Source organism: Zalophus californianus, chromosome 1 (genome assembly GCF_009762305.2).
Source record: "Zalophus californianus isolate mZalCal1 chromosome 1, mZalCal1.pri.v2, whole genome shotgun sequence".
NCBI lineage: Eukaryota > Metazoa > Chordata > Mammalia > Carnivora > Otariidae > Zalophus > Zalophus californianus.
In genome coordinates, this window is record NC_045595.1 from 168,828,242 (window position 1) to 168,851,067 (window position 22,826).

Below are 22,826 nucleotides of genomic sequence, written 5' to 3' on the forward strand. Positions count from 1 at the left end.
TTGGATCTGATAATTCTTTGTGTTGGGGGCTGTTCTGTGCATTGCAGAATGTTTAGCAGCATCCCTGGTGTCTACCCACCAGGTTAACAATAGCAGCTACTCACCCCTGCCTCCTACGGTTGGATGATCAGAAATGTCTCCAGACATTGTGAAATGTGTCCTAACCAGTAAAATCACCCCTGATTGAGAACCCATTAGACTGGCAGAAATTAGCTATCACAACTCTTGCTGGCAGGAATGGCAGGAAAGTGGATCTTTACCTTTAAAGTACTATAGCAATTTTTTTGAAATAAAAAATACATAAATTGTGGAATTTAAGAAAGAACACAGATGAACAAATGGGAGGGGGGAAAAGAAAAAAAGAAGAGAGGGAAACAAGCCATAAGAGATTCTTAACGATAGAGAACAAACAGGGTTGATGGAGAGACGTTGAGGGGATGATAGGCTAAACGGGTGATGGGTATTAAGGAGGGCTCTTGTGATGAGCACTGGATAGTGTATGTAAGTGTTGAATCACTGAATTCTCCAAAAACCAGTTGCACTGTATGTTAACTAAAATAAAAACTTGAAATATGAAAAAAAACACAAACCTTTGGCTTAGCAATCCTACTACTGAGACTTCATCCCATGAAGATACTTCTATGAAGCGACTTACACTATAAACAGCCACTCTACCTCCCCATTTTTCTTCTGTCAGTTTATCACTGTTTAATCACTGATCTGAATCTATTCCTGAGTATTGGTAAGTGTTATTTCCTCTCATTTTAGAACTCTCTTGATAGAGCCCAAGCAGCCAAGAACAAAGGCAACAAATACTTTAAAGCAGGAAAATATGAACAAGCTATTCAGTGCTATACTGAGGCGATCAGTTTGTGCCCTATAGAGAAGAATGCTGACCTTTCCACATTTTATCAAAACAGAGCTGCTGCCTTTGAACAGTTGGTATGTATCTTAGGTGTTTTTTTTCTTCTTTTTGTTTTTTCTATTTGCATAGTGTTTCAGTTAATACCACCCAAATCTAATTAATTTTCTGAACAATTTCAATTGTTTTGAAATTACAGACTTTTTGTTTTCATATCCTTTACATAACTTTCTTAACAGATTTTAGTTTTGCTTGTTACAAATATAACTATATATCAGATTTTATAAAATTAGATAATACAGGAAGCTACAGTTTCTGGTGAACCCATCCTTCTCAACAGTTTGAGGCTATTCAACTTTTTGTCTCCATATGTGGGGTGAGGGGGAGACCACATATTGTAACATATTCTTTCAGTTGCCACTGTATCTTGTGCAGTTTTTATTCGCACATGCAGATTTGTCATTCTTTGAAATGCTATATATAGTAGCTGTTGTATAGTGGGATACTGAGAACATCTTCCTATTGATGAACATTTGGATTGTTTTCTATTTTACCTATTGCATTCAATGTTTGAGTAAATGTTTTCATAAGTATTTTTTTGCATACTTTTGGGAGGATAAAATTCAAGAAATGGAAATATAAAGAAATTGTATCAATACCTACTCCAAACAATAATATATGAACATGTTTGTTTTCTATCGTTCTCACTGACTTACATTATCAGTCTTAATAATATTTGCCATTCTGGTAGGAGAAAAATACTGTCTCTCGTTTTAATTTACACTTAAGATGTTGCTAAAGTTGACTATCCTTTTCTGTGGTTATCGGGCAATTGTATTCTCCGCATTTATTCAAATTTTATGGACCATCTCCTATACAGAAGGTTATTATAGTACGAGCTGGGTTTATAAAAGCAAAAGTTATGCATAGAGTTCAAGGATAACTAAACAATGAACCACTAAATGACATTTTCATAAATGCTTTAAAGAATTAACCTGATCTATAATAGAGAATGACTGGAGGTGGGGTTGGTACATAAAACAGTAGAGAAGATGGTGTTAAAAATAGAGGAAACCGTATGTGTAATTGATCTGAGGCAGGAAAAGAGTTTGGTGTGATTATAAAGGATCCTGGAGTATAGAGATTCAACTGGAGAGGTAGCAGAGGGCAGATGAGACAAAGCCTTGCAAAGGTAAGGAAATTGGATTTGAATCTGGATGTAATGGGAAATACTTAAGGATATTAAGTAGGGCAGGAACATCCTCTAAAATTGTTTTCAGTGTTCTGTCAAGAATATATTAAAGAGAGGCAAGAGTGGAGACAGGGAGACCAAATAAGGATGCTGTTGTAGTAGCCTAGGTAAAACATGAAAGAAAGCTGAGACCAACAACTTGCTGTTGTATTGGATGTGAAGGATAAAGAAAAGCAGGAATGTTAATGGTAGAATGGGCAAGGAGTGAGACAGCTAAGTAGAAGTTGAATTAGAAATGTCTCTATTTTAAGGAGAGTGGTTTGGGCTAAAGAGACAAATCTGAGAGCCATCGAATTTTAGATTTTGTATAATGCGAGGACAATAGATGTAATCACCTAGGGAGAAAGAGAGATGAGGCCGAGAGTGTTCCACTTGTAGGACTCAGGTGGAGGGGAAGAATTTAAGCAAAGGAAATTGAGAAGGAGCCCACATTGAGGTAGGCAGAAATCAAGTAGAGTGGCTGTTCTTTGGAGGTTTCACAATAAAGAGGAGCTGAGAAATGGGGTAGTAGCTGCAAGGAATTATGGAATCAAAGGAGGATTTTTTAAAAGTTGGAAAATTAACTAGAATGAGTGTTTTTATGCTCATGGGAATGCTTCAGTAGAGATGTAGATTGATGCAGAGGAGAAATAGCTAAGAGTGAAGTCCTTGAAGTGGGGACAGTATGGATCCAGATCATAAGTAGAGGGGTAGCCTTTGATGAAGAGGGGCGCTTCCTCATTTTTAACAGCAAAGAAGGAAATGATATATGAGCACAGAGATGCAGGTAGGTTTGTAGATTTTGTGGTAGAAAGATCACCTAAGTAGGTACTTTGCCTGTTTTTGAAAATCAGGTTGCTTTTCTTTATTACAGGTATTTATATCAGCTGTTATAATATATTGTGGATATTAACTCTTTATGTATTGGGAATATTTTTGTGTGTTATGGGACTCTTAATACTCAGCCTCTTAAGTTTCCAAAATTGATTTCTCTTGAACAGTGCTTCCTTTAGTGTGACTTTTTTTAATACTTTCAATTACAGCAAAAATGGAAAGAGGTGGCACAAGATTGTACAAAGGCTGTTGAACTTAATCCCAAATATGTGAAAGCTCTCTTTAGACGTGCAAAAGCCCACGAGAAGCTAGACAATAAGAAGGAATGTTTAGAAGGTGAGGGTATTTTTGTGTTTACATGTGAAAATTACTAAAGGCTTTGTAGTCATTGGTAAATTTATATGAAACTCTGCTTGTGAGTAGAGAAATCACTTGTATTTAAAAGTTAGATTCTTCCCCACCTGAGAATTTGTTTTCTAGTGTAAATTGAGATTGCTGATACTTGAGTATTGTCTCTCTTCTCAGTTATGGAATTAAGTTAGTATTAAGATTTGAAGTTTACATCCCATACATTTTTAACTTGGCAATTAATGAGCCTCAGTGTAATTCCATGAATAAGATACCAGAAAATAGGTTTTAGGTAAGTGATAGTGTTGCTAAGAATCTACATATTTTCAGTGATTATCCTAAATAAATATGAAATAATTTTGAGATGAATCATTAAAGAAAACATTTTTTGCTCTTGATATTTTCAAACATGATTTTATACCCGATTGGAAATTGTGTAGTAGTTGGTACAAAGCATCAAGTGAATTTGCCATTCTCAGTAAATACTGCAAATATTCTGCGGTCTCTAATTGGCCATATTTGCTTCCAAAACTTCAATTAGAATATATAGGCCACTGGCTTTTAAAGTACGTTTTTGTAGGTGACATGGGGCTAAACCAAAGTGTGATTTAGACAAGCTAATTCTGCTAAAATCAATAGTCAGATTTTGCCATAATTATTTTTTTAAGTAACATTATTTAAAAGGAAAAAACCATTTTATTTTTAAAATCTGGATTACCAAGTGAGGATGGTTTAGAGAATGTTTTAGAAAAATTTGAAGTTTTGTGGTGTTGTGTACTTTGGTTGTGGGCGGAAGGATGGTTGCTTTGGAAAAGAGAATTCTGAGTTTTCAGCCAGCCCTTGAAGTTACTAACAGTTAATAATTGGTAGAAAGGAGGTTAAGTGGATTTGAGATAGGAGGAATGGGATGGGGAAAAGACATTGATATTGGCATTAGCCAGGTTATCAGAGGAACACACAGCCAATTGACTTGTTTGGAGGATTTGGAATTTTCAGAAACTGAATTCAGAAAGAGTGGGAACAGCTAGTGTTTGAGTATTCTGAAAGGTTGAGAGTTTAAGGAACCACTGATCTTTTAAATGTGAAACCACCTTATCTTGAGCTGTGGCATAACCAGATGAAAATGGTATTTTGCAGCAGATTTAATTGAGAACTCTTGGCCAGATGGCTTTGGACACAAGGAATAACTCTGAGGCCTATAAAAAGAATCAGACATGAGAGAGCCACATTTCACTGATTTGGCCTCTAGGTACTGGCCAGAAGAGAATCTTCCTGGATTCCTTGTTTATTTACTATGTAGAATGTGAGAGTGGTGAGAAACATCACAAACCATGCAGTATAGTCCCTTGGATTTCACAGGTGAGGAAAGTGAATAACCAGAGAAGTGGAATTTCTGAGCTTTGAGTTTGGTTATAGAGTATATAAAACTAAATGTTGAACAGAATCAATTTATTAGAAATAAAATTGATAGCTACATCAGGCTATCAGTTTGGTTTGGCTTTCTATGGTAACATTGTGCCCATTTGATGCTGCTGATCATCTTTGCAATAATTTTATACTTTTATTTTTTCCATCATTCCTAGATGTCACTGCTGTGTGTATACTAGAAGGGTTCCAAAATCAACAAAGCATGCTGTTAGCTGATAAGGTTCTTAAACTTCTTGGAAAAGAGAAAGCCAAAGAAAAATACAAGGTAAGTCTGAGTTGGTCGATAGAGGGAGTATACATTATGAAGGGTCATTTTTAATTTACACTGCTTAAACTTGGATATGATAGTAATGGTAACTGAAATTAGATCTGGATTATATTCTTTTCCTGTGATCTCGGGCTTTTGTGGCTTATCTTTTCAAAATAAGAATGTAGGCTATATCCAGTATGGTATCTGGAGGATACTGAAAGAATTCATCTATATTAGGGGTCACCAAACAAGGCCTATGGGCCACATCCAGTCTGCCACCTGTTTGTTTAAGTAATGTTTTACTGGAACACTGCCCTCAGACATTGTTTTTAAAAAGGCTGCTTTTTAAGCTAAAACAGCAGAGTGGAGTGGTTGTGACAGGGACTGTATGGCCTGCAAAGCCTAAAATACTTACTTTCTGGTCTTTTACAGGAAAAATTTGCCAACTCCTGTCTATGTCATTAAAGTTTTTAAAGATATAATATATAAATTGGCACTGGTTTTAGGCAGTCTGTAACAGATGACTTAATTCAAGAAACATTTATTGAACAAAGCAATTTTAGAAGGGTGGGTAGATATGGTCCTTGCCTTTACAGAATTACAATTTAGTGAGAGAGACCATTAATAAGTGTAAAAGTCATGATATGGTGAAGTGTCATGGAGGGATATAGTAGATGCCATGGGACTACCACAGGCATCATTAAATTTCACTGAAGATTTTTTGCTAAACTTCAGTAATGTCGAGTTAATTGTTCCTTTTTTCTTTAAGAATAACTTTTCTCTTAAATTGATTTTAATAAGCTGTATGTTTTTTTAATTTTGCACTCCTGAATATTCACTGAGTTAAACAGTTAAAACGGGTTTCTTCACTGCAGGACTTTGATGTACTAGGATATATTGTGAATCTCCAAGAGGAATGTAGCTGTAGTTGTTCTCAGTCTCTTTAAACTCTGGAACCCTTTTTTCCCTTGATCATTTCCTAGAACAGGGGTTCCTCAAAACACTGTAAGTACCATGTAATAGTCTCACAACCTCAAAGGAGCCTCGTTTCCTTGTGTATATTTATATAATGTTATTGTTGAGTGATTATACTGGTTGGACTTCTGGGGTCGTAAGAAAAATTTAAGATAACCTACATTTACATAGGTTCCAAATCAGTTTCCACTTATATTTTCTTTTTTTTTTTTAAGTTTTTATTTGTTTAAGTAATCTCTCCACCCAACATGGGGCTCGAACTCACAACCCCAATCAGGAGTCACATGCTCTTCCAACTGAGCCAGCCACATGCCCCTCCACTTATATTTTCTAATCTGTTTGTATGCCACCTTTGTGGCACAAAATCACAAAAGACTTTTTTACATCATTGTTTTTATTTTTACAACAACCCTGTAAGATAAATAAGGCAAGTATTTTTATTGCCATTTCGGAGATGAGAAAATGGAAAATGACATGTACAAGGTCACATGGCTAATAAATGGCAGAGCTAGAATTTGTGTCTTGTTCCTTTGATACTTAAGTCCATTACTTACATTGTTTTCATTTTAAATTTGTAATTCTTTGTGGAAGGCTGGGAGGTGCCTTTTCGAAGCTGAAATAGTAAACTAAAAGACATTAATGATTTACTTAGCCTTCAGTGACTGCTATTTAAAGTGGCAAATGATTGCCACTGTATATTCCTATGCAGAGTCTTCAGTGAAATACTGAAGTTAAGCAGACTTTTCACTTGATGGGTGACCATTTGATTTAAAATATTAACTTGTATAATCCTAAATTAATACACTGAATCTCTTCCAAAAAAATACAGGTTTCCCCTTAGATTTCCTGTTGTTGTCTTCTTTCCCAATCTCATCTATCCTAGATTAGGTCATTTACTTACAAAGCCAAATTCCCTTTTTTCCCCCCTCCTTCAAATACAAAGGCATTAAATCTATCAAAATAACAGAAATGGTATTTGTTGCGCATACAATCTAAAATACCATATTTCAATTTAAAAATCTTTTGGTTAAATTTTTAAGCTAAAGGATCCAAAATATATGGTAAGAGCTTATGGCCGTGTTATTCCCTCTACCTTCTTTAAAACTTTATCCTAATCAGACTAAAAGGAGAAATAAAGTACTTCTATAGTTATGAATCAGGTTGCCATGTCAAAAGTGGTAATTTAAATAAGAAATGTGATTTCATTCAGACTTTCAGTGGCACTTACTATCATGGAGATCTTCAGATGCAGTACCATTAGAGGACAGATGAAAGCCCGTGGTAAATGGGCTTAACATTACAGCACCTGTGTAAGATGTGGTCTTGAATGGTTAATTAAGATGCTGATCTTCTAGGACAGAGACCAGCAGGAGATAATTTTTATTTTTTTATTACATTTTTATTTTTAAGATCTGATTTTTAAGTAATCTCTGCACCCAGTGTGGAACTCAAACTTATAACCCCAAGACCAAGAGTTACACACTGTACTGACTGAGCCAGCCAGGCGCACCAGAAGGAGATAATTTTTAACTCATCAGCTATTTGCCTCCTGTGTTACACATTTCACCTTTTTAACTTTTAGTGAGTAGTCCTAGGGGTTCTTGATACGTTACATCTTTGGAGAGGGGAAGTGTCGTTTAATATTTATTTATTTATTTATTTATTTATTTATTTATTTGAGAGCTTGAGTGCTCGTGTGTGTGTGTGTTGGGGGGGGCGGGCAGAGGGAGAAGGAAAGAGAGTCTTAAGCAGACTCTACGCTCAGCCCAGAGCCCGATGTGGGGCTCGATCTCATGACCCTGCGATTATGACCTGAGCCAAAACCAAGAGTCAGATGCCTAGCCAACTGCACTACCCAGGAGTCCCAGGGAGGTGTCATTTAAAGCCTGCTTTGAACAGCTGGGATGGGTAACTCTACCTATTCCACAATCTCTTGTCCTGTCCTGTGGTTTGGAGCCTAATATTCTTAAGTTTGAGAATGAGATTCCAGTTTTTACAGCAGTCATTCTCACTGTTGTACTAATGTACCTGCTTCTTTGGTCAGTGTTTTCTCATTTTGATATATTTAAACATGATTAAATTTCAGAATCGTGAACCTCTGATGCCATCTCCACAGTTTATCAAATCTTACTTCAGCTCTTTCACGGATGATATAATTTCTCAGCCCATGCTTAAAGGAGAGAAGTCTGATGAAGATAAAGACAAAGAAGGAGAGGCTTCAGAAGTTAAAGAAAAGTAAGTGTATCAAGCATAGTATCTATATAGTCCTACATGATATTCTCAAGAGGATTCCCAGTGAGTAGAGTGGTTGACTATATTGGAACAGGGGCACTAACTTGAAAAGTATCATGTAGCTCAACATCCAAGTGTTTTAGTGCAGGGAGGTTTATAAACTATGAGGTGCTTAGGAGTGCCCTCAAGAGTGACTTTCTTCAGAGTTTTTTCTTTGTTTTCTGCTTGCCCACCCATTCTTTGGGCTTCTTGTGTTTGCTCCTATAGAGAATTGAAACCAAAGTACAAAATGCTGTGTTTACAACTGGAGATCAAGTGATGTGATGTGGTATATAAGTCACCTAGTCTGCTTATCCATTTATATTGTGTTTTGGTATTAAAACTAGCTCTCCTTTCTAAGAGAAGGTTCACTATTACTACCAACATGCCATCTTTTAATGAGTTCTGGAAAAATGGGAGTATTGTTCCTGTAGCAAAGCATAGATTTGCATCTATAGCATATTGGAAAGTTTGAGGAAACACTGCTTTTGATTTGTATCTCCTAATTTTTCAACCATTGTTGGCCACCTTTTAAGGGAAGATACTATGCATAATTGTACCAACAAATTCAAATTTTAGTTAGTTGATACACAGTCTTTTCAGAAAATGTAGTTGAGAAGTAAATGTTTAAGATAATGCCAATAATTTCCTCTTCAGGTTAGGGAATAGTCCTTGCTAGAAAAACTACAATGAAGTTAAAATGCAGGGAATATTAGAATGTAATTATTAATTAAGATAAATTAAGAGAGTTCATAAGATTTTGACTGATATAGCCTAAGTTACTTGCCAGTTTTCTGTACTCAGGATATATAACAAATGAAATGAGAAAATATATTCTAACTTATGCAGCCTTATATTTGTAAGACCCCTTAGAGGTTAGCTAGTATAAATTTCCTTTTCAGGTCAAAAAAAATCCCTTCTACAAGCATCCTCAATAAAAGTTACCATCTTATAAGAATAATGATGTTGTGGCCACTGTATTTTAAAAAGTAGGAAAGGGTGTGTTTTTTTAATGCCCCCTCTTAATAGAAGAATCTTCCTTTAAATTTGCTTCTTTGATATTTCCACCTCTTCATTCTAGGTCTGTTTATTTAGGTGAAACAACAGCTTCTGGATGAGAGCCCTTCAGATAATTCTGTGCCTCCAGTCTTGCTCTTCTATAGTGCGTTTTCCACAACATAGAGTGTTCTTTACCAAGTACAGATTGGGTCATGTCTCTTCCCTTGGCTTCTGTCACCTAAACTTAATTATCTCTTCTCTTCCTGTTGATCATAAAATAACTATTGAGTGACATCAGTGTGCCATATGTATGAAGGTGAATAAGACCAGATCCTTGTCCATGTTGCAGATCAGTCAGTCATTAGCTCATCTTTTATCACATATAAATGCCAAAGCCTGGGCAGTAACCCTAGGTTTCTGCTGTTGACTCTGTTAACCTTTTTCCAAGACATCAAGAAAAATTCCAGTCCTACACTGGAATGTTAAGGGGAAGTGGACAGTTGCTTAACTCTAGTAATACTAAGTGTGGCAAGTTTCAGCATTTGATCCTTTCATAGTAAATAATTTCCTATGTTCATTTTTATTTTCAGTTCTGGATATTTAAGGGCCAAACAGTATATGGAAGAAGAAAACTATGATAAAATAATAAGTGAATGCTCAAAAGAAATAGATGCTCAAGGCAAATACATGGCAGAAGCATTATTACTACGAGCCACCTTTTACCTGCTTATTGGCAATGCCACTGCGGCCAAACCAGATTTAGATAAGGTCATCAGTTTGAAAGAAGCTAATGTGAAGGTACATTTTAAAATGTGTGTGTGGGGGGCGCCTGGGTGGCTCAGTTGGTTAAGCGACTGCCTTCGGCTCAAGTCATGATCCTGGAGTCCCGGGATCGAGTCCCGCATCGGGCTCCCTGGTCAGCGGGGATTCTGCTTCTCCCTCTGGCCCTCCCCCCTCTCGTGCTCTCTCTATCTCGTTCTCTCTCTCAAATAAATAAAATCTTTAAAAAAATAAAGTGTGTGTGTGTGTGTGTGTGTGTGTGTGTGTGTGTGTGAAAAGACTTAATTAAAAAAATGGGGCTTGTATTACAGGTTTTGCCAGGTTTTTCACATTGCAGCTGCCATTTTCCAAAAGGCTGTTTTTATTTTGGAAGCAACTACACCTAATGATGATTTGGTGCAGTGAAAAATGTAAATATCAGTGATGTTTATCTTTAGGCAGAAAAGGAATTTTTGTCTTTTTTCTATGGCATCTGGTAACTTCAGCTTCCTTTTAAAGCCACTGCCTACTGTATTAGACTATATTTAGATCGGGGGAAGGGTGATACAGCAATGCTATAGGTAGTACTGTAAATAACATGCAATAGGTAGTAGATAAAATACATTTAATAAAATAAACACATTTAATCTGAAAGATTCTGTTACATGAATTAAAAAAATGGGTTCTAAAAATATGATATAGAGATATACTGAAATATACCAAAAGTTTCTATAGTTGTGTGGGTGGAACAGCTTTTTAGGTGTACATAATTATTTTCATAATTAAGATTTAGGGGGATCTGAATTATATGCGCCTTCTACTCAGTGTTTTAATAAGACAGAGCTTAGCTACCAATTAACTTACTAGTTAACATTGTGATTTTGGTTTTCGTTTCCCTATGGCTAATGATGCTGAACATCTTTTCATATTCTTATTGGCCATTTGTATATATTTTTCGGAGAAAGTCTATTCAGATCTTTGACCTATTTTTAAATTGGGTTCTCTTGTTGAGTTCTGTATATATCCTGGATAAAAGCACCTTATCGGATAGATGATTTGTATGCCTTACTAGTTAATATCTCTGTGGCCTGTTTCCTCACTGAATTAAGTGAATTCCGGCTTATTTCACCTCCAAATGAATCATTCATGTATTTTGTGGAAAAGTTGTTTTCAAGGCCTAAGTATTTGTTAATAAACTACCTTAACCTCTTGTAAACAAAAGGCGTTACGACTGTTCGTTAAAAGTTCCTTTCAAAATGAGGTTTTCAAATTGAAGATATACTCGTAATACGATTTTTAATTTTATTTCCTACTAATTACAAATATGTTCTGTTTTTATAATTGTGGGGGCATTCTTATTTGTTTCATTGAAAGAAAATTTATGTGTACTTTTGCTCAAAAAAATTTTTTGGAGAAGAAACCTATTTCTTGTTTTCATGACCATGACTTTTTGTTTTAATGGCAAGTAATAATGATGACTGTCATATGCCCTGTACAAAAATTAACTCAAAATGGATTAGAAACCTAAATGTAAGAGTTCCAACTATAAAACTCTTGGAAGAAAACCTAGAAGGAAATCTTCTTTACCTTGGATTAGGCAATGATACTTTAGATATGGCAACAGTACGAAAATCATCAAAACTAAAAACGTTTGTAATTAAAAGGACAACATCAAGAAAGAGAAGCCACACTCTACAGAATGGGAGAAGATATTCACAAATCATGTATCCGATAAGGTGCTTTTATCCAGGATATATACAGAACTCAACAATAGAACCCAATTTAAAAATAGGTCAAAAATCTGAATAGACTTTCTCCGAAGAATATATACAAATGGCCAATAAGAATATGAAAAGATGTTCAGCATCATTAACCGTAGGGAAATGAAAACCAAAATCACAATGAGGTATCACTTTATACCCACCAAGATGGCTATAATCATAAAGATGGACAATTAAAAGTATTGGTGAGGATATGGAGAAATTGGAACTCTCACATATTACTGGTAGAAATGTAAAATGATAAAGTCCCTTTGGAAATTAGTTTGGGAGTTCCTCAAAAAGTTAAATATATTGAGTTACCCTATGACCCAGCAGTTCCCCTCTAAAGTATATAAAGTATATACCCAAGAGAACTGAATATATATATCAGTACAAAAACTTGTACATGAATGTTCATAGCAGTGTTATTCATAATAGCCAAAAAGTGGAAGCAGCTCAGATGTTCCTCAACTGATGAACAGATAAATTGTGGTATATCTGTACAATAGAATGATTATTCAGCCATAGTGAAGAATGAAGTATTGACACATGGTATGACATAGATGAATCTTGAAAACCTTATGTTAAATGAAGCTAGACACAAAAAGGCCACATGTCCAGTTCCATTTCTGTGAAAAGTTCAGAACCTACAAATCTGTAGAAATAGAAAGTAGATTGATGGTTTCCAGGGCCTGGATTAGGGAGGAAATGGGAAATGACTGCTAATGTGTATGAGGTTTCCTTTGGGGGTGATGGAAATGTTTGGAATTAGTGGTGATGGTTGCACAGTTCTGTGAATATATTAAAAATGACTTGTACACTTTTAAAGGATGAGCTTTTGGTGTGTGAATTAGACTTCAATAAAGCTGTTATTTTTTTTAAAAAACTGAATTCTAGTCATGACAAACCTTTTCTCATTTTGGTTCTGTAGCTTCGAGCAAATGCTCTCATCAAAAGAGGCAGTATGTACATGCAGCAGCAGCAGCCTCTGCTGTCTACTCAGGATTTTAACATGGCTGCCGACATTGACCCTCAGAATGCAGATGTTTATCACCACCGAGGACAGGTAAATTTATTTTCTTATCAAGAGTTCTGACCTTTGGATTGAGGAATATGGTACCATTTTTGAGAATGTTGTCACAGGTTTCTTTGTATCACTTCTGATAGCTGTGAACAAAGTATAGTTTTATAGTTGGCATTTATTCAGTCCCATCTTAAATATTTGTCCTTTGAGTTTTGGTATTTGCTGATTAAAAAAAAAAGGAGAAAGAAGCCTACAAATGTTGGCCTGCCTGTTCAAGTTTGGTTTTCAGGTGTTTCTGGCTCCTAGGTTTTCAGTGACATTGAAACATATATTGGACATTTTAAGTTAATGCTAGAATCAACAGGGTGATTTCTGTGGGCTTCTTGGTGTAATGAAATTTTGTCCTGGACTATCCAAATAGTACCAAAAAAATCTCTTCTGAATGGAGTTTTCTAATATGCATATTTGATTTTTAGTAAAGAGATGTAGTGATGAAAGCCATTCCGTATCAGCCTCATCTGGGGAACACATGGCTTTATTATCTGTTGAACATGGATGGCTTCTTGAAATGCATTAGGGTGGAATGTATAGGCTATCCATAGAATAACAGAAAAGCAGCTGCCTTCGGCTCAGGTCATGATCCCAGGATCCTGGGATCGAGTCCCATATCAGGCTCCCTGCTCAGTGGGGAGAGTCTGCTTCTTCCTCTGCCCCTCCCCCCCACTCATGCTCCCTGTGTCTCTCAAATAAAAAAATCTCTAAAAAAAAGAAAGAAAGGTAATTACTGATGTTTGATCCGCTTTGAAATTTTTAAAGTACAGAGATGTTCAGTTTTCCAGAACAGGTTTCTTGCTTAAGAGTGACCAAAACTGCAGTACAAAAATGGTGGGTTTCTAATGGGAGTTTTTGGTTTTTTTGGTAGACAGCAAAGTTTTATTGAGCGATAGCAAAGTGATCCTACAAAGCTCCCGAGGAGGGAGGGGACCCAAGAAGGTTGCCCTCTAATAGTGCTTTAGAAAAAATTGGTTAATAGTTTTAGAATCCTTATTTTATTTTATTTTATTTTTAAAGATTTTTATTTACTCATTTGACAGAGAGCGAGCGAGCGAGCACAAGTACGCAGAGTGGTAGGCAGAGGGAGAGGGAGAAGCAGGCTCTCCGCCGAGCAGGGAGCTGGACGCTGGATCCCAGGACCCCAGGATCATAACCTGAGCTGAAGGCAGCCGCTTAACCAACTGAGCCACCCAGGCGCCCCTAGAATCTTTCCTTTAAATGATAAGATTTTCTAGTTCACTGTTTCTAGAAAGTAATTCTATATTGAATACTACATGCATAGCATGATGCTAAACTGTGGTAAGAGACACTGTACTTAACCAGTGCACCTATTATTTTGAATTGTGTATATTTGTGTGTGTGTGTGTGTGTGTGTGTGTTTGTTTTTGTTTTTTTTCTTCTTAGCTGAAAATACTGCTTGATCAAGTTGAAGAAGCAGTGGCAGATTTTGATGAATGTATTAGATTAAGACCTGAGTCAGCTCTGGCACAAGCTCAGAAATGTTTTGCATTGGTAGGTTCTACTTTATTTTGTGTTTTCCTAAACATCATTTCTATTTCCTATTGTTAACAAAAATAAGTATCTCATTGTCTACAAAACCATCATCTCTTTTTCCCCCAAAGGATGACTACAAGGGAAAAATGTGTTTAGGGTAATAGAAGTGTATTTGCTAAATGAGGAATTGCTTCTGTAGTCCTCTGGATGTTTTATTTGAGTTCATCTTGATAGATGTTTCTCCCTGATTTCATGCTCCCCTAAACAGCACTGTTCTCCCTGCTTTTCTACCATAAGCTAGCACAAAAAAACAAAAGCATTTTGAGGAAATACTCTTCAGTCATACCACATAACTGCTCTCTCATCTCACCCTATTAATATTCAGAAACACAAAGCTGAAAATCAGGTAAAATAAATTCATTTTTAGTGAAATGAGGTACTTCCAGTTAACCCTATAGCCTGAGTCCTAAAAGACTTTTTAAAGAAATTGGTCACGAGCACATTTATATTATGGATAAAAAATGTTACTAGGTGAAGCTTAGTAACTTTGGTAAAGTAATAAATTATATTAGATTTAATATGCATTTATATGCAAAGTTAACTTACAAGTTAGTATGCCTTCTTCTAGACTATTGAACATCTTGAAATTGTATAATGGCAATGAAGTCATAGTTGTACATAGCCTATGGATCCCTGCTCTGGAGATATTTCCTTGGAACCCTTTTAGATGCAGCAAATTAGGTTAACAAATCACCTGCTTTTCTGGAAATATTTATGTTATTTTGTGTGACTTTTGTATTATGTTAAATTCCATGAGGTTTTGAGTTCTTGATTTGACAGGACTGTTTTGATTTTTTTTAAACAGTATCGCCAGGCATATACAGGAAACAATTCTTCACAAATCCAAGCGGCTATGAAAGGTTTTGAAGAGGTCATAAAGAAATTTCCAAGGTGTGCTGAAGGCTATGCACTATATGCTCAGGTAAATGTGATTTTTCCTATTTTTTCAGTTGGCAGTCCTTTTTTTTTTTCTTAAGATTGTATTTTATTTTTTAGAGGTGGGGGAGGAGCAGAGGGAGAGGGAGGAGAGAGAGAATCTCAAGCAGGCTCTATGCCCAGGAGAGCCCGATACAGGGCTTGATCTCACAACCCTGAGATCATGACCTGAGCCAAAATCAAGAGTTGGATGCTTCGCCGTCTGAGCCACACAGGCACCCCTTAAAGATTTCATTTTGAAGTAATCTCTACACCCAACATGGGGCTCAAACTCAGCCCCAAGATCAAGAGTTGTGTGCTCCACTGAATGAGCCAGCCAGGGCCCCAGTTTCCAGTCCTTTTAAAGAACTGCATTTGTATGCTGAATTTCAGTATGGAAATTAGAAAACAGTGCTTCCCTGGTTGCAGCTTCTGTGAACACAAATGGTTTTGTTCCGATTACAATTCTCCTGCCTCCAAAATGGTGTTTTGAATCACCTTAGGAGTGACTCCTATGTTAATACAGTTTGAAAACCCTGGCCCTAAACTCAACGTGGGGAAGCTAAAGTCAAGCATTTCCCTCAAGCGTTCATTTGGATTGGATTTGCAGAAGTTAATTACCTTAGGAAAATTTACTCTGTGCAATTGGTGGGAAGAATGTTATGGAAAGGTTTTTCTTCCTGTTTAGATCACTGTCCTTTTGACAGGCTCATTTTAATTTCTCTGTGGTTTGCCAAATCCTGAACCTTTCCTTGCTTTAGGATTGAAGGTGTGGAAAGTAGAATGTACACTTAAGTTATTTTCACTTTTTAATTGTAGTCTAAAGTCTTTGAAAACTTACTAATTTTAAGTCATCCATTTAAATGAAAATGGTTAGCTTCTTATAGCCACAGACTTTTTTCTCTAAGTAAATGATCTCAGAATGACTGTTTTCTCTCTTAGTCTTTGAGAAAGTTGCTTTTGGTATATTCATAAACCAGGTATCTCAGTAGGCTGTATAATATCTTCTCTTACTCTTTTTTATTCCAAAGAAATGTTTTCTCCCTACCCCAAACATCACAGAAATAGGAAACATTTAAAAATGACCATCTGGGGCGCCTGGGTGGCTCAGTTGGTTAAGCATCTGCCTTCGGCTCAGGTCATGATCTCAGGGTCCTGGGATCGAGTTCCGCGTCAGGCTTCTTACTCAGTGGGGAGCCTGCTTCTCCCTCTGCCTGCCACTCCCCCACTCCTACTCTCTTTCTCTCTGACAAATAAAATTTTAAAAAAATTAATAAAATGACCATCTGGGGTAGACACCTACCTCCAAACCTTTCTGAAAGTTGTTTTGTTTTTAATTTCTTCCATGCATTCTTTGGTCGAGTTATAAGTACCACAGGGTATAACTTTTTTTTGAGCGGGATATGATAAGATTGGCTTATGTTGGATCTGTTCTTTAGAAGTCCTAATATCAGGTCACCTGGGGGGGCTCAGTCAGTTGAGCGTCTGACTCTTGATTTTGGCTCAGGTTATGAGATCAGGTCCTGTGTTGAGCTCCACACTCAGCGTGGAGTTTGCTTGAGATTTTCTCTCTCCCTCTGCCCCTCCCCCTGCTCGTGCTTTCTCTTTGTCTCTAAAATAAAATCTTTTTTTCTTAAGAAGAAAAAATGTCTTAATATCACTGCATTGTTAAGAATTGAGATTCTAGGGTATGAAGTACAACCCAAAACTTCTTTAAATTGAGTTTGAAATGATATATTTGTTTTAAAATTTCTAGACAGAATGGTGATAATAAAAAAATGAAACACTGGTGGCTGACCACACACTAATTGTGAAAGCATGTGTGATGTAAAATTTTACAGAATGCATAGGAGTTAAAATAGGACACACATTATAATTGTAGGACATTTTTATTGAATAAGTACACTTGGGTTTATGCATTATGTCTGATTAGGAACAAACCAGAAAGTGACAGCACCATCCTCATCACTGAAATGAAATTCAGAAGGGTTTTTTTGGGGCACAGATTGCTGTAAGCAGCTAAAAGAGCAAAGGCCACTGCATAGCTTTTAAACTAATACTAGGTACAACCTCTTAAGAGCTTTTCTCATTGCATTTTTCCCTGTCACTATGCTGCCTTCAGAATAGCTATGGCTTACTTGAGCTATCATCTTATCAGCACTAATGTTACTAGTCTAAAATTTCTATCCTTTGACCCCTCTTTTGATTTTTACTTCTGTATGTTACTTTATATATACACAAATAGTTAGATATAGTGTAACTTTTTTTTTAAGATTCTATTTATTTGAGAGAGAGAGAGCACAACAGGGGGAGTGGCAGGCAGAGGGAGAGGGAGAAGCAGGCTCCCCGCTGAGCAAGGAGCCCAATGCGGGGCTCGATCCCAGGACCCTGGGATCATGACCTGAGTAGAAGGCAGACGGTTAACAGACTGAGCCACACAGGCATCCCAAGTGTAACTCTCAAGCTTGAGCTTAGATGCTGGCCAAGTCTCAAAGTTAGGTTCAGTGTGAACTGGTATCCATATAAACAAGTGTTCCATTTCTGCCATGGGATTTGCCCTAAAATAGTTGACAGTAGCTGCTTTTTTTTTTCTCCTATCAACATTTTTAAGGAATGACTCTGATAACAGTTAACACATAACTGAATTTATTCTTCCAAATGAGTATTGTCTTTAAAATAAGTCCCTTATGACATAGTATGATAAATTATGAATAAGTGACATGAGTGTACCTGTGAGAAACTGATACTAGAACTGGCACCAAGAGTGAGACTTTCTCTGGTCTACACCATACCAGATCATCTGCTGTTGTATGTAACCATCTGACAAAAAGAAAGAACAGTTAAGATTTCATATTTATAACAATGCTTTGTAAAAAAAAATAATAATAATTAAGATGTAACATTTAAACTTGGTAATAATGAATAAGTTAGGTCAATTTTAATTAGTAAACAATATACTTTTAATTGCTTAGGTTGACAGTTACTTTAATATAATAACTGAAGTATCTCCTCACATAGGCATTAACAGATCAACAACAGTTTGGTAAAGCTGATGATATGTATGATAAATGTATTGATTTGGAACCAGATAATGCCACAACATATGTTCATAAAGGGTATGTATATTTATGGTTCTCCGTTTCTGTAAGAAACTGTGTATCTTGCATGTAATAAGATGGACTTCTTCTGGTCATTGAGAAAGGAAGGGGGGACTGTAATAGAAAGTATCAGTGAGTTAAGTGACAAATTTCTTAATGCTGTAGATGCTTCATTGTTAATATTTAAAATTTTATGTTTCATTCTTATACAGCAGTTGGTAAATATACTGTTTTCACTCTACTTTTAAAGATTTCAGTTCTGAACATCCTGTCAAATGTTAGCTATATCAAAATTAGTTTTTCCAGTCCTTATGTACTTCTCATTTTAAAAAAACTTTATACAAAGTAAAAAAGTCAGCTTTGCAAGGTAAGTTAGTAATAGAGTCTAGACCTTTGGACACTTTTTTCATAATAAGGAATTTGGACTATAAAACCAATATATAATTGAAAAAAATGGTAATCTGATTATGTACTGTTTTAGATTGTTTTTCCTTGTAAATTCATTGAGGGCAGAAAGTGTGCTTGTATTCCTATTGATACTATGCCATAGTTACATCTGACTGCCTTGTTGCATTTGCAGTTTACTTCAGCTTCAGTGGAAGCAAGATCTGGATAGAGGTTTGGAGCTCATCAGCAAGGCTATTGAAATTGACAATAAATGTGATTTTGCATATGAAACCATGGGAACTATTGAAGTGCAAAGGTAACTTCTATAGTCTGTTCTAAGGAAATTTAAGGCAGCTCCATAGATACTTATCTTTTCATTCTTCTCATTACAAAATATGTTGTCAGTATCCACTAAATTCTTAATATGTCATGCCTTTTGAAGGAAGCTTCCCTCAAAACTATACAACTTTCATTTGCCTTGTTTCATTTTTTCCTTTTGCATTAGAAAAGAAAATTTGATCTTTCTCTAATACCTCTTGTGTGTTCTTTCCTCTTTTCACCTATATTATTTCTGTTGGAGGAAAAAATACCTGCAGTGTACTTAGGCAGTGCAGTGCACCATAAGGATTCCTGCCAGAATACGGGAAGATCTAGATCCTGCTACAAATAAGCAACCAGCCAAGTAACTGGACACGTTGAAACATCATCCCTGAGCCCATGAGTTTTCTTAAAAGTCAGGGAGCTAGATAAGATTTTTTGCAACTTTTACTGCTCATAACCTCTTGTTTTGTGAAAATATTTATCCAGAGTTGCACTTGGGAGCCGCCATTAACAGGACTACTGTTTATGCCATAGAATTTAGTGTCGTATACCATCTTAATACTCGCATTGCTGTCCATTTGAGTACTCTAGGCCAGGTACTGAACTTTGGGTATTTTTCCAAATTTTATTTCAAATGATCTTTACCCCAGTCCTTATAAAGGTAGGGATTATATGATCTTTAGTTTAACTGAAGAATGTAGAAACTGATGCCCAAACTGGTTAACAAAGTTACATGACGATCCAGTAGTAGGAATAGGATATTAGCCCCTATATTTCACTGTTGCCAAGTTAACTGATCTTGTTAGGAATCAATAGGGATTGTCTTAACTCCCTGTCATTCAGCCCCTCCTGGGTCCTCTCTTTGCTCCATAGTGGGCAGAATATATATATATAGGCTGATGAAATTTGTGACAATTACATGTAAATATTATTTATTTGCCAGTTAATGTGAATATTCTTGCACTAGGACAGGATGGGATACTGGTTCTTAATCTTTTTTGAGGAAAGCTATAGTTATTTGTAGAGCCTGGGTTAAGAACGCTGATATGCATTTTGATGGGTTTTCTTGGTATATTAATTATACTTTAAGGAATCCATTCTAAATCCTGCCTTACAAATAAATGAATGAATGTAAATGAATAAATAAAATTGCTCATTATCCTAGGATTTAGCCAGTCTACTGTCTACCTAATAACCAAACATGAACTTTTTTTTTTTTTTAAGATTTTATTTATTTATTTGACACAGAGAAAGAGATAGAGATAGCACAAGCAGGGGAAGCGGCAGGCAGGGAGAGGGAGAAGCAGGCTCTCTGCTGAGCAAGGAGCCCGATGCGGGGCTTGATCCCAGGATCCTGGGATCATGACCTGAGCCGAAGGCAGCTGCTTAACCAACTGAGCCACCCAGGTGCCCCCCAAACATGAACTCTTAAAAGTTTTTTTTTAAAAAACAAGTCTTTCATGTAGCCATATATTGTGGTAGGAGGTTAAGTACAGTCACCCCAGAGGTCCGTTGTATTTCTTGAGTTTAACTGCATACATATAGTAGGAACTTTATAAGTATTTATTGTAAGATTACAGGCAGGTCTGCATATATACATGGGTAAGACAACTTAAAACAGCTCTTGCTTCTTGGCAAATATGTAAACCCTAACCACATCTAGACTGTGAGAGGTAAATTTATTTTTTTTGACCAAGCATATTCATCTATTTACTCAAAAAACAGATACTAATTACCAGGCATTGTACTAGGATCTGGGAATGGAGAAGTGTCTATTAAGGATGTAGTAAGAATATGAATATATATTCATCTGACTTGTACAGAATGACAATATGTCTATGGGAAGACTGGGGACAGAAGGGGAAGATACTTTTCATGAGGATATTGTATTTGAACTGAGGCTTAGAACAGTGAGGGTTTGATTATAGAGTCAGGCAGAGATGCCATAAATCATCTGAGCATTATATGTAGGTAGGAGAGCCAGGGGCCCCGGGGAACCTGTGTAACTGGAGCAGAGGTGCATGGGGCGGGAGTATGGTGGTAAGAGATGAGGGGAAAGAAGCGGAGTTCACAAAGATGTGAAGGTAAGGCCCCTGAATACCGGTAATGTTCTCTGAGGTTATGTCACTGCTTTCTAAAGGAGCCTTATGATGTAGTATAGAAACACAGAATTTAGGAGCCAGACAGGATTATAATTTTAAATAAGTCATTTAATTTCTCTAGTCTCACTGTTCTAATCTGTAAACAAAGACTACAAAAGGTATAAGTACACAGTATTTATAATAGCTAATATTCATTGAGTGCTTCCTATGTGCTAAGCACTATTTTGTTTCTTATACAGAAGCATTTTTTTAGAATCATAAAACTGGGTGGTCAGAAACGTCATTGTAGCATGGGTGGTTCAGTGGTAGAATTCTCGCCTGCCAGAAACATCATTGTATTCTGTGAAATGCTTATTGGTTGTGAAACATTTAAAATTGTTCTTTTAGAGGAAACATGGAGAAAGCCATTGACATGTTCAACAAAGCTATTAACCTGGCCAAATCGGAAATGGAGATGGCTCATCTGTACTCACTCTGTGATGCTGCCCATGCCCAGACAGAAGTTGCAAAGAAATATGGATTAAAACCACCAACGTTATAAAATGGGGGGGGGGCAAGGAGGAGAATGACCCTCTTTTTAGAAGTTTACTCCCTTTTCAACTGAACCCTAAAGACACTGTCATGAACTGTGTTGAATGGTGGAACTTAGTATTTGTGCTGTTGTCATTCGTTACATGTTTCATGTTTAGGTGTTGTGGGAGTGGCTGTTGAAGGAAGTTTGCAGTGTTGCAGCTTTTATTCCCTGTGCAACAAAAGCTTAGAACCTGTTAAAGGGATATTAAAGTTGCAAAGAGTACAGATGATAATTGGCCATGCAAATAAAAACTTTGATTTGTTGATTTGACTTTTTTTTTTGGAGGTTGGTGGGTTATGTTCTGGATGATTGTGTGATTGTGTGTGTGTGTGTGTGTGTGTGTGTAATGTATTTTACAGCATGTGGGTTTTTAAATTAACATAGTAAGTGCTGTAAAATAGGTTTCTTTTGGATTCAGTTAATCCCTTTTAGTTTTGGGTTTTTTTTTTTTTAAGAAAACAAAACTTAAATGGGGATTTTGTTTTAAAGGCAGCAAAACAGACCCTTTAAACCACTGTCAGCATGCACAATGCCTCTGATTCTTCAGAAGGTTAGATTCAGTGGGAACTTAAGCTTTTTGACCCCATTCAACTCCAGTGGATAATGTACATTGTTCTTAAAAGTCCACAGCAGCTGGCTTTCATACAGTAAATCACACCGAAGCAAAATACTCTGGTATATATGCTGGAAGACTGAAAATTAATAGGAGAGTAACCAGGCAAGAGGTAAGATGAAATAGGAATGGGTTTGTAAATTGCCTGTGGCTATTTTCTCTATTAGGTACACTATTTAATAGTGTATTTTTGAAAGAAAATTCAGGTTGATTGTGTGTATAAAGATGAAGTGTGATGTGTGGGAATGTTTAATTAGCTTAAAATTTGTAGTGAAGAAAATGTGATTAAAGGTTCCAAAAGGATGTAAGTCTTGGAGCCAGAAGCATAGTATTTCCTGAAGTGGTTAAGTTTAGTGCTTTAACTATGGCTACATGTACTTAAATATTAAACGAGTATTTTCAAAGGTGCTGAGGAAATGTGGAATGCTTTTTAGTTTTGAACTAACCTTGTTCTCTAGGGCCTGACT

General features: G+C 36.4%; 1 protein-coding gene across 2 annotated transcripts in view; it reads left to right on the plus strand.

The window, feature by feature from the left end:
* The window catches only part of TOMM70 (translocase of outer mitochondrial membrane 70), a 35,976-nt gene extending 13,505 nt beyond the window's left edge, over nt 1-22,471 (plus strand). The window contains exons 2-12 of one of the 2 annotated variants that reach the window (XM_027584711.2): nt 769-942; nt 3,137-3,263; nt 4,859-4,968; nt 8,015-8,163; nt 9,789-9,996; nt 12,649-12,783; nt 14,200-14,307; nt 15,155-15,271; nt 18,283-18,380; nt 18,943-19,065; nt 21,560-22,471. In XM_027584711.2, coding sequence (XP_027440512.1) covers nt 769-942; nt 3,137-3,263; nt 4,859-4,968; nt 8,015-8,163; nt 9,789-9,996; nt 12,649-12,783; nt 14,200-14,307; nt 15,155-15,271; nt 18,283-18,380; nt 18,943-19,065; nt 21,560-21,713 — 1,503 coding nt within the window. In that variant the 3' untranslated portion in view covers nt 21,714-22,471. The remainder of the gene's footprint in view (nt 1-768; nt 943-3,136; nt 3,264-4,858; nt 4,969-8,014; nt 8,164-9,788; nt 9,997-12,648; nt 12,784-14,199; nt 14,308-15,154; nt 15,272-18,282; nt 18,381-18,942; nt 19,066-21,559) is intronic. The other variant, XM_027584712.2, reaches the window with a different exon arrangement.
* Nucleotides 22,472-22,826: the final 355 nt, after the last annotated feature.